This window comes from Xenopus laevis, chromosome 2S (assembly GCF_017654675.1).
Source record: "Xenopus laevis strain J_2021 chromosome 2S, Xenopus_laevis_v10.1, whole genome shotgun sequence".
Classification (NCBI taxonomy): domain Eukaryota; kingdom Metazoa; phylum Chordata; class Amphibia; order Anura; family Pipidae; genus Xenopus; species Xenopus laevis.
In genome coordinates this window covers 85,588,833-85,605,743 of record NC_054374.1, presented here as the reverse complement: position 1 = coordinate 85,605,743, position 16,911 = coordinate 85,588,833, and the positions used below count along the sequence as shown (strand labels likewise).

General features: G+C 38.0%; 1 protein-coding gene and 1 long non-coding RNA gene across 3 annotated transcripts in view; one reads left to right on the top strand and one right to left on the bottom strand.

Annotated features, from left to right (window-relative positions):
* Positions 1 to 6,282: 6,282 nt before the first annotated feature.
* Positions 6,283 to 16,911, bottom strand: part of rasl10b.S (RAS like family 10 member B S homeolog) — a 42,348-nt gene continuing 31,719 nt past the window's right edge. For both annotated transcript variants that reach the window (XM_018249629.2, XM_018249628.2), the window contains 3 exons: positions 15,002 to 15,348; positions 10,856 to 10,980; positions 6,283 to 8,093 (listed from right to left, as the gene is read on the bottom strand). In XM_018249629.2, coding sequence (XP_018105118.1) covers positions 7,823 to 8,093; positions 10,856 to 10,980; positions 15,002 to 15,217 — 612 coding nt within the window. In that variant the 5' untranslated portion in view covers positions 15,218 to 15,348 and the 3' untranslated portion in view covers positions 6,283 to 7,822. The remainder of the gene's footprint in view (positions 8,094 to 10,855; positions 10,981 to 15,001; positions 15,349 to 16,911) is intronic.
* On the top strand, positions 11,406 to 15,048 carry LOC121400628. Its single transcript, XR_005965862.1, has 3 exons — positions 11,406 to 11,484; positions 13,994 to 14,157; positions 14,962 to 15,048. It is a non-coding gene; the product is annotated as an uncharacterized LOC121400628 (long non-coding RNA).

Below are 16,911 nucleotides of genomic sequence, written 5' to 3'. Positions count from 1 at the left end.
TTTAGACCTTCTTGGCTATGACTTGTAATGCCCTGGTCACACGTCCAACTCATCCATTGAATGTTCATTTGGGAGAAAACCCTCAATGTCACTTTAGTGTGACTTTGGTTGAGTTGACATATCTGCCCTGTAGAGAGCTAAATATGAAATATACAACATTTTGGGAGAATATAGTATGGGGGGGGGCTTACACAATTCCCTGGAGGTTCCCATTAGTATGTCTCCAGTTACACCATAGTGTAGGGACACCTCTAAGATTAAATGGGAACTTGCAGAGACTAAAATTGCTACTCCAGTCCACACCTCCATTTAACCAGGAAAATAGAATTAAAAAATATTCCAAACTATAACATAATGACAAAAACAAAAGCAAATCATATTTTTCTTCACGGCTCATGGCTACTTTGTTATGGGTTCAGAATTCAAACAACACACGTGTCTTTATTTTCATTTTAAAGTATCTAAATATACACTCATAATAAGGTTCACAAATTGTGTGCATTGTTGTGTTTGCATGTGTTGATCTGCCTAAACCCAATAATGAAACACTATACAAAGTAATGTGATTTGTGTGTAACTGTGTGCGAATTCTGTATTGTACATAAACTGTACCTATATTTATGAATTGGTATTTCACACATTTAACAGATTTGCTTGTCTTGCAAATATCTTTTTTTACTTTGAGAAATAAAATCAACATTATACAAAATATATATATTTTTTTTACCAAGAGTTTATACAATATGTGAAATCAGAAAACAGCCTAAAGAGTTCTTTATTTAAAAAGAAATGCTATGTAAGATAATGTGTATTCACTTAACAATTTTCGGATTTCTGAGGAGACACGTGGACAGTCATATATATCAGGCCTTTTGCATTCCATTGATTCAGATGATATGACAATACAAAAAGGAGAAATAATATTTATTTTGTAATGTTCACTGGGTTACTGTGGTCACTGATACTAAAGCTTTCTCCCAGGAAGCTTCACAGTAAAAATGGCATCAGGAAGAAGTATAAAAGGTTAATGCATAATCAATGAAATAAACATCTCTTGAGGGTGATTTATTACTCTCCTTTTCATTCTTTAAACATGGAAGAAAGGAGTAAAGAATTCATTCTAAACTGAAAAAATAAGAATTTACAATTTTACATCAGTGTGGGCGTTGCATAGTGTCAATATAACAGAACCCTGTGATTAATATGTTCTATCCTTTGCAGTGGAATGGCAAAGTGAGACATTGCTTTGCAACCTTTTTGGCAAAGATGATAAAGTTAGTGCCTAGGATTTATCAACAATTAATTTTGAGATACAAAATCTAAAACATACTGGGAAGTTATAATGATCGTGGGTTAGTGCTAAAAGTTGTGTGACCAATACATGTTGGCTAGTGTTACCAGGTTTATCCCAGTGTTCTACTCATTCTTTCTGCTGGTAGTGCTGGCCAGCTACTCTGTGGTACCATACACTGTACTCAATCACAACATTTTAACATTTCTTATCTACTGGAACAATTATTTACCATACAGCATATTTGGGAGGCAGGCAGGGAAGTAGTGGTAGGCAAAAAAGGCAGCTTCCTAGAGTTCAACTAGGTGTTGGGGAGCAATCCCCCTCCCCCAAAAAATGTACTGCATGATACACTCCACTCCCTACTCTACTAACTCTACATTGCCATAAGAGTGAGCAAGAGTAGGCTGGGGCAGTGGAAGGGGGTACATGGACACCAGTAACTCTTGGCTGGACTCTGTAGCCAGGGTAAAATATTGTTCTTATTTAATACATAGAAGTCAATATACACCTTGGGCAGACTTTGGTCCAAAAAATCATTATTGATTAAAATGTCATATTATATTATTTTAATTTTCATATCAGTGATTTTTGTGAAACAAGACTTCAATAGCCTTGGACCTGTCTGTAAGCCAGAAACTTCTGTCCTATGGATCATATCTTTAGAACACGTGCCAAAAGGTTGATTTATGTTACAATGGGCTGCCAGTATAATTTATAAGATATTATCAAAGCACTGTATTACACACATACTCATAACTCCCAGAATACCTTGCAGTCTTTACTTCTTAAGGGATGGTGGCAGTTCTAATTCATCAAAGACTAAAGGAGAATAAGTCAGTGTTCCCTGCAGTATGTAAACCATTTCCAGCAACAACATAATTTCTAAAATGTAATCAAAAAATGCCAGTGGATGTATTTTTGCCTTTCTGGGTATTGGGCTATAAATGCAGTATTTTATTTTATCACTAGAGGGAGGTATTTGAATATAAATTAGGAGTCTTGTACAGAAATATGTGCATAGCAGCTGGGTTCCTGGCTTTACAGAAACCATATTTTCATGTATTATGGTGTATTTATCTTCATTAAAATGAAAGTATAATGTTATGACAAGGCTGTGTGCAACAAACTGACAGCTCTTCTGCTTTAACAGACCTAAATTTCTGATAACGTTCGAATCAGCCTAAAACCTTAGCCACTTCTTATTTTTCCATCAATTCAATATTAAACTGTAACTACAAACTGCAGTTGCATATTTAAAAAAAGCAATCTGATATATTGTTGTAAGAATTTCAGTTATTAAGTAATCAAGTTAATAATATCAAATGAAACAAAAAAGGTGTATGATATTAGTAAGGCTCTGTAAAAACCGTAATTTTATATTTTTAAAGGTGGCCATACACCTGAACGAGAGCAGGTCTTTGCCCAATTTGCCCCTCTTGTGCTGGCTGATATTGGATTGATCTGATTGTTTGGCTTTTAGGCCAAACATTCAGATCATATAAGGTTCCTATGCAGACCCTCAAGAGAGGACCACATCAAACAGGACATTGGAGAGGGTCCATATTTGGGCAGGTAAGCTTCCATCTCAAGGTGGCCATACACTATAAGATCTACTCATTTGGCGAGGTTGCCAAATGAGCGGATCTTTTTCCTAATATGCCTACCAAAGGCAGGGCAATATCGAACTTTGAAAATTAGGCCCTAAGGCCAAGCAATCGGATTACAACTATGGCAATTGGCGCCGATGGAACAAGGACTGCATCAACTAAAATCAAACCTGCCCTATCAATATCTGCCAATTTTTCGCCAAGATATCAGTAGGGGAGGCCCATCAGAAGGCCCTATACACAGGCAGATAAACTGCTGAATTGGTCTAAAGGACCTGAATCAGCAGCTTAAATCTGCTCATGTAAACATGCCTATTTCTGTCCAGCTTTACTCTTGCATCCGGCGCCATTTTTAGGTCTATTGTACAATGGTAACTGTGCAGGGATCACGATATGCAGAACATCAATTTTTCTATCCACCATTTAAAATTAGTATTAAGTACTGTAGGGATTACATTTTTGTACAGTGAATGATTGTTAAGAGTTTAATCTTTTCTTTCGTATTTAGTAATTAAACATGGGTTCATACAGTGTAATAAATATTGCAGTCATAACTCGGAACAGTTGTTCCTTAAAATTTGTACATTTCTTAAAGCGATTTTATGCAGTGGTTTTTAGACTTCTGGGATTTAAGTTCCCCTCTTTGGCTCCACATTTGATCTGGCACCTTCACCAAGATTACCAAACCTATTCCACTGGAATGAAAAACTTTTATAATAGCCAACATTTTGTAATTTTAGTAGAATAGTAGATAGCAAATAAGCATTCACCCCAAATTCCTCCCTAACTATTTTAGGTGCATCTTGATTTAATACTCTTTGTCAGTTGTCTAGTTTGTTATTGTGTAATTTTGGTTTAAATATATTAAATATCAGAAAGGAGGCAGAGAAGCAGCAGAAATGATGGAGAGCTACGGATCTTTACTGCTAAAGGGCTGTGGTTGCCTTGAGCTGGCACAGAAACCCAAACCATAATGTACAACATTTCTAACTACTTCTTTAGTTATGCTTTAGTTCTCCTTTAAAAGCCTCTTCAGAAATTGGGTTCACTATCTTTACTTTATAAAAAATCAAGAATAAGGGCAAGCTTATTTTCAAGGCAACATTATCTTCCTACTATTTCCATTAATTCACATTAGATCAAACTGGAGTTATTTTACTGCTGGTCAGGCAGCGAACAATGGTAGTCAAACAATTTCAAGCAGTTATTTCAGAGCTCTGACTGTTATATGTCTTAGGAATGTCCCTGTTTCCCACCTGGCTATTGCAACAAAGTTCTCTGTAGGTCATTATCCTTAGTGCTCTTATATTATGTGACTTCCGAGGGAAATTTGTATCAAACCCACATACTGTAGCTATAAATGCAAACTTTATGCACATCTATTGACCTGTGACTGGTAACATTTCCTTTTAATAAGGACTTGACAAAAGATGTACTTTCAAATAAGCCTAAACAAACAAGACCACAATACTTCAAATGCCTACAAACTGGATATACAAAAAAAAATCAAGGTAAAAGTCTGTGTAATATAAAAATATGAAGCCGTTTAAAGAAAATCAGTTTACAGATTCTGATTAAGCAATTGTTACTATATGTAACCACCCTGGGTCTCCATGCATGGCAATTATTTTAGAAAATGCTGCCTGCAGTGCCTTCTGGTGATTATTGCCTGCCCAAGATTATATGTGTCAAAAACAGTGATTAATATATCAGTGACAATTATGATTGACTATGCAAGTAGTGGTGATCAAAACACCCCGTGTGCCACAAACTAGCTTTATACTAGTTCCATGTCTGAATTACTGCTGATTGATTGCCATTATAACCAGAGAATGTGTTGTAACATATATATATATATATATATATATATATATATATATATATATATATATATATATATATATATATATATATATATATATTTATATAAATTGCACGTGGTACTGGCACTCACAGGGTTTGCATGAAAAATCAATCGTTCAATATGGTTAAATAGGAAAAAAAGGTTTATTGAATCCTTTGGATTCAATAAACCTTTTTTTCCTATTTAACCATATTGAACGATTGATTTTTCATGCAAACCCTGTGAGTGCCGGTACCACGTGCAATTTCTATCTATTATTTAACCAGAGCACCCAGGTTTTTTGATGTATTTGAAGGTGTGCAGCTTGTACCCACCTTTCCCTATATAGATATATATATATATATATATATATACAATATCAAAACAGGGGGGTTGTGGGAGCACTCTAAAGGCTTTAAAGTATATATATATAAGTATAATAAATGCTATTGCATATGTACCCAAATAGGGGTTATTTTGTTACAAAGTTATGATCATAAAATTGATAAGCCACCATACCACGTCAAGGTAAACCCCGAATGGCGGTCCCTAACTTGTTTTATTTTTTATGTGCATTCTAGCATTACCTGTAATCAATGTCCATTGAACGCTGTTTTTTCACTGAGGGCTAAATCCTCCCCAGCCAGCAATCAGGCTTTTAAAGGAGAGATATTCCCAAAACAAACGCCCAATTTTAAAAGCATAGGAACACCACTAGTTTAAAGGGGGGAGTATGGGGTGCTACAACCACTGAAGCTATGCCACAGCTTCCGGCTAAATATACAATATCAAAACAGGGGGTTGTGGGAGCACTCTAAAGGCTTTAAAGTATATATATAAGTATAATAAATGCTATTGCATATGTACCCAAAACAGGGGTTATTTTGTTACAAAGTTATGATCATAAAATTGATAAGCCACCATACCACGTCAAGGTAAACCCCGAATGGCGGTCCCTAACTTGTTTTATTTTTTATGTGCATTCTAGCATTACCTGTAATCAATGTCCATTGAACGCTGTTTTTTCACTGAGGGCTAAACTAGTGGTGTTCCTATGCTTTTAAAATTGGGCGTTTGTTTTGGGAATATCTCTCCTTTAAAAGCCTGATTGCTGGCTGGGGAGGATTTAGCCCTCAGTGAAAAAACAGCGTTCAATGGACATTGATTACAGGTAATGCTAGAATGCACATAAAAAACAAAACAAGTTAGGGACCGCCATTCGGGGTTTACCTTGACGTGGTATGGTGGCTTATCAATTTTATGATATATATATATATATATACTTTAAAGCCTTTAGAGTGCTCCCACAACCCCCCTGTTTTGATATATTATATATATATATATATATATATATATATATATATATATATATATACACACACACACACACACAACTGACCGCCAACTAGCACTGCCTTAGAAGAACACTGACATGTATGCAATGACTCTGTATCAATCTTCACCCCTGACAAATGTGGCCATCACTGAAAAACCTTGCTACTCATTACACACATTACAATAACACACACACTCAAAAAGACGTTTTACATTTTTATTAAGCAGAAAAGTTCCCTTTGGTGCTGAAAGAGCAGTGAGAAAAGAAAACAATTTTCCACAAATAAAAAGACATAACATTGTCTATGGCAAACATACGGAAAATGTATTACATATTATTTTAAAGCAATGTTACCTTTGTGGCCACATCAAAGAAATTGCAGGTTGATCCCTCCTTATATTATAGTATAGAACTGATCATCTATTTTGATTTTAGTATTAACAACATAACTAGTTAACATTAATAACAACTCCTTATTGAATTGTCAAGGTACAGATGATGCCAGATCAATCATTTGTTCACAGTGACTTTATAGAAAAATTCTTCACTGGCATGGTCATTATTAAGTATAGGCTAGACCTTGGGTGCTCCAACTGTTGTAAAACTACTCCTCTGGGAAGAATAGTTCTGTAACAGCTGCACTGCCAAAGGCTTGTCATGCCCGGTATTAACAGAAGAAACAATAAAGAAGAAAATAGCAAATATGAGCTGTAACAATCCACACAACAGGGGAAAAAACAGAACTTATACAGACAATGGTTTCTGAAACCGTCACAAATTACCTTTAGCTTTTCATCCAGCAATTGAGTTTTTGCTGTTACAAATAGATCTATAAAAAGACATTGAATGGGAGACTTTAGATACAAAACAAAAAAAGAAACTTCACAGTTAAATACACATATATTAGGCTCTGCACTGCTTGGCATTTGAGCTTTCAATTGCAATTTTATCTCTGGATCCCAAATAAAATATAGACAGACACTCAAAAATGGGTTTCTTATCAAAATTCCAAGTGGGCCTCTGTTGCTGAAGTGGATATATTAGTGTCTACATGGTATCTATGATATTAGAGTCTACTTGGTATCTATGATTAAATTTATTTCTGGCTACATCAGCAGCTAAAGGGTGCAATGCCCATAACTAGCTCTATATGTGTCTGAAGTATAGTGGAAAAAAGAAAATTGCTGTGGCCACTTTAGCATTTGTTGGAAAAACACAAATACAGGGAGAGTGAAACTGAATGTAGCCAAAGCTAATAACAAGATGGCATCCCATTGTTATGGGAAGTGACAATGCGGGTCCATCTGCCTGAGAGGTTTAGTATTATACTGCATTTATCTTGACCTACATAAAGTTCATTGTGTATAGCTGTATCCTGTGTAACACAATGCTACTTCTTTATCAAAAGAGTTCTCAAGCACAGGAAAAAATGTCAGAGAATTTCAATTTCTGGATCAGCAGCTCTGATGTTCCATATTTAGGCTGGTTCTGTGCTGCAAGGAGAAAGTTTCAGTTCTGCACAGAAACAACACGCATCAACAGGTAACTGTCAGTTCAAACTTATACCCCACTTAAATTCTTTTTATTGTTATTCAAATTCACCAGCTAGAATACAGTTCTGAGGCACATTCTCTGATATCCAACAGTCCTTCTTTTAGGGCTGGAAGAGGCTCCTAAGCTTACCCACCCGATAATGTTTGATAGCTTCACAAATAAGACAGCCCTATGTAGAGAATGTATCTTCACATAATCGAACATCGGTTGCGGCGCAGTGCTCCTTGGAAGCGTATCGCAGCATGCACGTGCTTGCATCGAGCACAGCCGACACTCTTGAGTAGTTCACTGAAGAGCATCAGTATATGCCAGTTATACTTGGCTGAGCATTCAATGTAGCCACATTTCCAGGTTTTCTTTACCAGATGAGACACATTCCAACGAGGGATGACACGGCCTCTCTGAAGATCACGTTTGTTACCCACTATGATGATGGGGGTGTCGGTGGTACCAATTACTCTGAAAAATAATATTAACTGGTCATAATGACAAATGATCATAAAAAAATATTTAAAAACGTTTACTTCATCTCACCAACACCTGTTTATCTTTAAATAGGTTCTTCCTTTCTCAGTTTTAATATTACCAACCAACAAATATTTGGAAGTTTTAATAGAAAGAAAGAACTATTTTTATGGTGAACGTGCTGGTAAGATGACAGGCTCCATTCTTTACTAAAAATTAGTAAAATGACTAATAAATCTTCCAACCTAATAACTTTTCCAACCAGCACGGCAGTACTGGGACCTGGGCAGGCAGGAGGTTCAAACAGCTGTCAAATTCCTAGTATACATGTGGCCCAGGCATTATGCTGCCCAAAGGTGCCTTAGTGGCTGAGACAGTAGCTGCCTAAAAGTACTATTCTGATTCTTTCCTGTTTCTGCATGAACATGATCATGGCTACCTACACACCATTACTGGAAACATTCAAGTAGTTTAACAATAGCACATGGTAAAGTAAATGCAAGACTGTAATATAGTATTAAAAATTACACCACCAAATTACCTCAGCAAAATAGTTTTCGTCTTCCTCTGGGCAGGTGCACAACCTTGCCTTAACATGAAAATCCTACAGGCACCCAGCACCAAGAGAGGGCTGGCGTTACCAAATTTTAAACTATATTTTTGGGCAGTCAGCTGGTCTACGCTCACTGGTGATTTACACAGGCTGATGACAACCCACCTGTCATGCTCACTGCCCTGTGTTCCTTGGAAGCGTTAGCTAGACTACCATAATGAAGACCCCACTACTGCACTACTACCCCAATACTCACAATGGCTACTGTCTTTCAAAAAATTTCTACGATTGACGCAAGGATCCCCAACAATATGGTTGCCCCAAACTCCTCTATGGGGTAACCCCTCACTCATCCACTTCTCCTCAGTAGCAGAGATTAGTCAGACCGTTGCATAAAAACATTGCAGGAAATAGTGATGGATGAGGACTCTTTGCGACTCTAAAATAAGAATTGTAGCTACTCCCTGCCATGTACTTTTGCTATTTGCAACTTAGGTATGCCTTTTACACCTAGTTTCCCAATAGGTCTTTAGAACTGAAATAGTCCTCCATAGAAAAATACCTACATAGACCGGACTTCTAAAAGACCCTGTCATGGTTCTATATTCTATATTTTATTATGGGAATCTACCCCTAACCCATTAGCTAAGATTAAAGAAAAATGTCAGAGAGACATGCCAGACCTGGATGATGAAATGATGAAATAACAATGTCAATCAGAGAGGCTTATGCAAAATAAATGTATTAAAGGGACCATGTTATCGGAAAACATGTTTTTTTCAAAACGCTTCAGTTAATAGTGCTACTCCAGCAGACTGAAATCCATTTCTCAAAAGAGCAAACAGATTTTTTTATATTCAATTTTGAAATCTGACATGGGGCTAGACATTTTGTCAATTTCCAAGCTGCCCCTGGTCATGTGACTTGTGCCTGCACTTTAGGAGAGAAATGCTTTCTGGCAGGCTGCTGTTTTTCTTTCTCAATGTAACTGAATGTGTCTCAGTGGGACATGGGTTTTTACTATTGAGTGTTGTTCTTATATCTGCCAGGCAGCTGTTATCTTGTGTTAGGGAGCTGCTATCTGGTTACCTTCCCGTTGTTCTTTTGTTTGGCTGCTGGGGGGGGGAAAAGGGAGGGGGTGATATCACTCCAACTTGCAGTACAGCAGTAAAGAGTGATTGAAGTTTATCAGTCATGTCACATGACTTGGGGCAGCTGGGAAATTGACAATATGTCTAGCCCCATGTCAGATTTCAAAATTGAATATAAAAAAATCTGTTTGCTCTTTTGAGAAATGGATTTCAGTGCAGAATTCTGCTGGAGCAGCACTATTAACTGATTAATTTTGAACATTTTTTTTCCCCATGACAGTATCCCTTTAACTATGCTTATTTGACCCTCTACAGTCTGGCCACAAGGTCGGAAATAGGGGTAGGCAGAAGAGCCGCATGCCTAGGGCACAAAGGTGGAGAGGCGACAAGCACATACCTCTTCTGCCGCCTTCCACTAGCTCAGACCCGTGCATCCTTCACTGGCAGCTCCTCCTCTTCGACGTGTGCCTGCGATCTTTCACACATACGCGCTTGTGCTCCCCCACTGCAAGCAGCGACTATAGCTGTAACTATAACTATATCTTCGTGTGCTTGTGCGCAATTGTGGTCCTTTCCCAACATTGGCAAAAACAAGTCAATGACGTGTTACCCATACAGACGTTGGTTTGCATGTCTAGAGGTTGTCCAGCTAAGTTTGATGCTATATGGGACACATGGTTGAGTGCACAACTCTTGTGAATTAGCCTGGCTCGCTAAAGCCTTTTCTTCTCTCTTACTCTTTCCTTCTACTCCTTCCTTATTATTGTTGTTAAATATAAAGATTTCAATAAAAACTATTGAAAAAATGACACCACAAAAATCAAAATGTTTATAAATGAAGTAATTTAAGACAAAAAAGGCAAAATTTAACAAGACATACTTCACAAGAACTTCATATGCTTTGATCTAGTAGCACTAAATGTGAAAGATTAAAAACAATTCCTGGCATATTTTTTTTTAAATACAGAAAAATTACCGTGTAAAGTTTTCCCACGTTGATTTTTTTTGTAGAGAATAAAATTGGCTAGCAACCAGTCATTTTAAGGTTTCTCATGCATTTTTTATATAGACTGTGTCAGGGAATGCCAGGGAAGTTAGGGATAGCCACTTACCTTGTTTCCAAGATCTGCTGCCTCAGGGTCTTAATATATTCAAAGCTGTCAAAGCAGCAGATGTCATAAACCAGTATGTAGGCATGTGCACTTCTGAGCCCCCGGCAACAGGAATCTGCCCACTCCTGCAACACACCAACCACATCAAACCACAAGAGATTATGCTTCCCACTTTCACAAAGCTTGTTATCTGTCAACTCCTGCAACATATATTTATAAAGATATACTGTATATCCTACATATATAGCTGTATTCAGCGTGAGCTAATAACAGAGATTGATACTCTCTTTCCCTGATCTAACCAATGCACTACAAAGACATTTGTATGTGCTGGGCTTTCCCATTTTTCAATGAAATCTGTGTTCCGAGTAATTTGGGGTCTACTGGAATGCATTATCCAGCAAATGTAGTTAATTGCTGTGACTTGCCTTTAAAAACCTCAGTTCTAGTCTGTTAGATATATGACAATTAAACAAGGTTAATAGATTAACATGATTAACCTCTAGCTACTAACAGCAAGGTTAAGGTTTAAATAGAACACTTGGTGAATGTGGAGTGACAGGTGGCATTTGGGGAAGACTGATGATTTTGCAGGACTGAGTCTGGAATAAACCTTTTCATGGATTTAGGTATAAACGTTACATATATATGTCTAATTGTAGCACTCTGTTTTATATGTATTTTATATGTATGTCTGTGATAAATATAGTTGTTTATGTGATTTTAAATAAAACCTAGGATTGGGTCTTTTAGTTCTATACATTTGCTTGTCATAGCAATTTGCCTGCTATAACAGAAATAAATAAGGAGATATCAGTATTTTTGTTGGCAGTTGTTGTTATATGTGATAGTTCTTCAAGAAGTCTACGTGTGCAGTAAGAATTCCTAAGAATATTATACCTACAGTATAACTGGCAAATGGATGTTTTTAAGTGGAATATGATCTATACTAAAACTGTATGATAACAAGCCTAGATTAAATAGAGAAGGAGATTGGGTGGGAGAGAAGAGACTCCCACTAGAGAAGACCAGAACGAATATCAAGGCCCTTCAACATCAGGGTCACATAAGATAATAGGTCAGGAAACATAAAATATCCTATTTACGTGCCTAATTAACAATTGTAGTCTACTTGTTGTATAGCATTGACGCCTAAAGGATTAAAATACTCTTTCTTGAGGAAATGTATGTTTACGTGTGGATTTTGCGGGTTTTTAGAGAGTACTCTCCCTTTACCTGTTAATCAAGAATGAAATAATTAATTTACATAGTCACTGTACTTGCCTGATGGTAGGCCTATGTTACTTTGCACCTGATTGCTTTCCACTGTTAGATCCCTGTTGAACTTTGGTCTGTTCCTGACATGTAACAACTACCTATCAATATTATGACTAACTACAAGTTGTATTAGGTTTATGAGGCAAATAACCATTTTTTTGCTCACAATGCAGTCTTTCTCCCCCTGAATTCAACTGTAAGAACAGGTGGCTGAAGAATAGCGATAGCCCTAGCTTCTGCATATTTTACCAAAGATGGAGATAATTACCCCCTGCTTTGAAAAACTGCACACAGGTGGCAACACAAGTTTTTTAGATAATGGCATCACTTCTGGAAAACCGTGGAAGTGCCAAAAAGGTTTTAATGTTTGGGTTCTCTTGTGTCCATTCACCCTATAATCTGGAAGTGATTTTCTGAATACTTGATCCTTTGCAATTGTGCTACTAAATTAGGTTTGTGTGTTTAATGAGGTTAAATGAATCCAATCAAGTATTGGTTGAGAGAGTGAATTCAAATCATCTGCTGCTGTATCATCACTGTGTACATTGTTTGAGTACTTTTTATTTGCAGCATGAACTTGCATATTCTTTGCACTGAAACACTAATTTTTATATTATTCACAGTGCGTTGTCTGTTCCTGTAAAGATGATAATTACCAATATCCTTGCAGCTTTAATATTTGGACCTGCTGGGCATGACAACGTCATTGTTTTTATTTAATAGAAGGAATATATTAGCTGGTGTCACTGGACAGAAAAAATTGTTTTATGTATAAAATATGTGTAAGAGGTAGATGAAATATGCAAATAAGTGCTCCATTTTTTGTATGTTACTCCCTCTGTTCCACATCCAGCACCGGATTTGTAAAAAAGGCGCCCCTAGGCCAGGTGCCTCTTGTGCCCCCTACCGCCGACGCACACGCTACCCCCGATGCGCAGGCACATGCACTACCTCCGATGCACACCACCAGTGCACATGCATGTGCCCCCTACCCCGCTTGGTCCCATAGTGAGCACTGTGGGAGCACTGTAACTCTGCTAGGGGTGTCCTGTTTGAATTCGGAAATATAGATGTGGCTGGGCGGCATGCCCCCCCTACAAATGTGCCGCACTAGGCCCAGCCTTTGTGGCTTTGCCACAAATCTGGGCTTGTCCACATCTTATGAAATAGAGTTTGTCCTTTAGTGCTCATCTAAGAGGCACTTGCACCCTGTGATCTGCTGCTGTCTGCAGCGAGTGCTGGATCAAAAAGGCCTATGTGCTTCCCCCATCTGCCCCTCATCAATACAGTAGCCCGTCTCCCATAGACTCCATTGCAATCAAATAATTCAAATTTTTAAAAATGAACTTTCAGGTCGGTCATATGTTTAGCCATACACAATAATAATTTCTAGATAAATCATTCTGCAGGAGGATCCTGATTCATATATTAATTTGAAACTTTAGACATACACCCAGAATTTGTTAGAAGGAGAGGAAGGAAAAGATACCAAATTAGAATCAAGCAAGCTAAATGTTCAAAAATGGTTAAAAAATGGTTAGGATTTTAACATAACTCCATAGAATGCCATCTTTATGGATATGGGGCATAATAGAGGCAAAAGTTCAACAAAACCCTTTTGCCTTTATTATACTCCCAGGTGCTTATTTACCATCTAAGGAGCTTGCTATTACTTCCACTGCTAGAGCATTCAGCTAACACATTTTACCCATATGTACAGTGCTGCTCAGTAGTAAGATAATAAATCTTTCCATGCCTGATCAGTGTTAAACAGTGCTAGGAATGACAAAGTGCTTTTAAATCGACCCCCCTCCTTCTTTTTTCCCCCTCACTTCTCCTGTCATTCTATCCCACGCACAGCTCCTTAATAAGGCTGGAAAGAAGAGGGTCATCCCTTCTCCCTCCAGGGGATGCTGCATAAGAAACATAGAGTGGGAAGATGCTGAGAGATACAATAACGGGGGAGGCATCTTCAAAGGTTGCTGAGTGACATGCCTGTGGCAGGATTCCCCTTGCCTGAATATGTAAGTCTTATGTAACCAAATCTGAGCTATGTGAGCAACAGAATAAATTGTATGGGGTGTGGGGACATAGAAAGTACAACAAGATAAAGGAAAAATATTGCTAGAAAGGTTCTGAAGATCTGAATAGTGAATAAATGGAAACATAACTCCCAGCATCCTTAGGCCACATTGCTAGCGCTTTATCTTGAGGACCTTGAGCAGGTTATTCCAGTATGCCTCTGGACTGAATATCATCTGCTGGGAAATCTATCATTGAAGGTTGTCAAAAAAAATGGCAGACTATGCTAGTATGCATAATTATTACAAAACATTAATAAAAAAACAGAATTAACCCCTCCCACGCTGGAAAAAGAGCACTTTTCTACCTCACCTCCATCCACTATCCAGCAAAGATGGTCAAACAGTTCCCTCAAAGGTCTTTGTGCAGCCCCTGGAGTGACTTTAGAACTCAGTGGAGAGGAGGCGGCATAAACACACTTTATAAACCCTCTTTCTAAAAGTTTTATCTAAACTATATATTTAGATTTGTATGCTCAAAGGACAAAAGGTGAATAGAACATTGACAAGTCAAAGTCACATAAAATATGGTGAATGAACACAAATCTTTGCACACACTTTGTACACTGGTAAACAAATATGCCCATATGTGCATGGCTTTGTCATGTGCAAAAATGTACAAATCATCCTAAAGTTTTGGATTCAAAATGTACCGGGCACCGTAGGCATAGTAATACTTAGCAACCTCTAACAGATATCACCTGTACTAAATTAATAAAGGGTTAAAAAAATTTTTTATTAATACAGATCAGAGTGTCTCCACTGCATAGTCAGTCACTATGCTCACCTGTAGGGTGTTGACTGGGAAAGTGGTTACAGGAGGAAAGTCCATAATCTGCAATTCGTGGACATGGCCATTCATGACAACAGCGGGCAGGAAGATATGGCGAGCCTTGGTAGGGACACAGGCCTCGTTGAATTCGTTGTACATGAACTGCCGCACAATGGCTGTCTTTCCCACCCCCTGGGCTCCGAGCACAGCGATCTTGAAGGTTGTAACCATGCCTCCCTGGGCCGGTGGTGGGTGGCTCCCTCACGCGGTCCGTGGCGTTGGCAAGACAGCCCCCCTGAGGCATATTCCGGTAGCTGCAGGCTCAGCCACATTCAGGAAGCATCTCCTCGTACAGCAGAAGGCTAAAAAGACATACCAACATTAAGCATTGTACACCTGACAGCCATTAAACTATCTTTATTGTAGTAAGAATAATATAAAATATAACCATTTGGGTTAGTTTGCAACTATGCCTGGGAAAATCATGGTGCATTAAACATGCAAAAGAGCATCATGTTATAATAAATAAATACCTTCAAATATTTAACTTGCATAAATCAAACTTCTGTTTTATTCTTTCAGGTGTAAACTGTCAGCAACAACAATACACACAATCAATAAATTACCTGCTCAATATGTCCTTATAATACCCAAGAATATCCTGTAACTTATATCATAAATAGTGCTTAGTGATTTCATCCTGTAAAAAAGTAGTAAAAAAAACAATGTACCCCCTGTTGTAAAATAGAAGGATGTTAGAAGTCCTCTCAGAGGCCTTTAGTGTATCTTTATATCTTCATGAAACTCCTCAGTGACCAATAATATTCTTATATTTTACAATAGGGGGTATGTGTAGTTCATTCCCTTAGAAATGGTGTATAATTGGTTATAATTGGTACTTAGTGTTATCAGTTACCTACAACTTATTCAGACCTGTGTACTTAATTTAAGATATAAGGAAATGATGATCGAGTTGAGTGCTGCTGATGGACAGACTTGTGCCCAACCTGGACCCGCTAGCTCCCAACCCAGACCTGCTGTCCTGCTGTCAAACGCTCTAGCCCAGCTACCTGACACAACCCACACTATTAGAACCTTTAGCCTGACCCAGGGATCTGCACAAACTGAAAGAGTATTCACCAGTGTGCAAAATTTATGTTACTCTGAAGGCAGATCATCCATGTCATGGGGGGAAATTATTTTTAACTTTGTGAGGTGGGGGTCCTGCAATCAGCCCAAGTACACAGACAGGGTACCCATGGAACACTTATGTTCCGGGAATCTGTGTCTTTCTGCATGAAACCCAACCATTTTGGTGGTATGGTTCAATTACCTTAACCTGATGAAGGACCAAAGAGTTCCATGATTTCTCTAAAAGTACTTGACCTGATACCCTGTTCCATGTTCAAATAGCTTCTCGTTGACTGCTCATCTCCATATCCTCTCTTAGTACAAGTTAACTGAATTGACATGGAGTTCTGGTTCTTGTTTTGTATGTGGTTCACCCTTGGGGAGGGTTTGCCACCGTGCAGCCAGAAAACAGACAAGGTGGAGTGCTGCAGACTGTGGCAAGCTGCCGATGTGATTGCTTCTGAGGAAGTGGCGAGATGCCACAAAAACACTCAAAGCATATGATCCAAAATATCCATATCCATATGCTGATATACCGGATACATTTTAAAATGGACTATTAAAGCTGAAATTTTACAACACTTATCCTATTGCTCCATGACTTTTTCATTTTTGTGTGACAAGCTGGCTGTCTGTACACATAATTTCTGGGGGAAATTAGCAATGGTAAGCAGCATCTCCTTGTACAGCAGAAGGCTAAAAAGACATACCAATATAAAGCAATGTAAACCTGACAGCCGTTAATCTATCTTTAGAGTAGTAAAAATAATATAAAATATAACCATTTGGGTTAA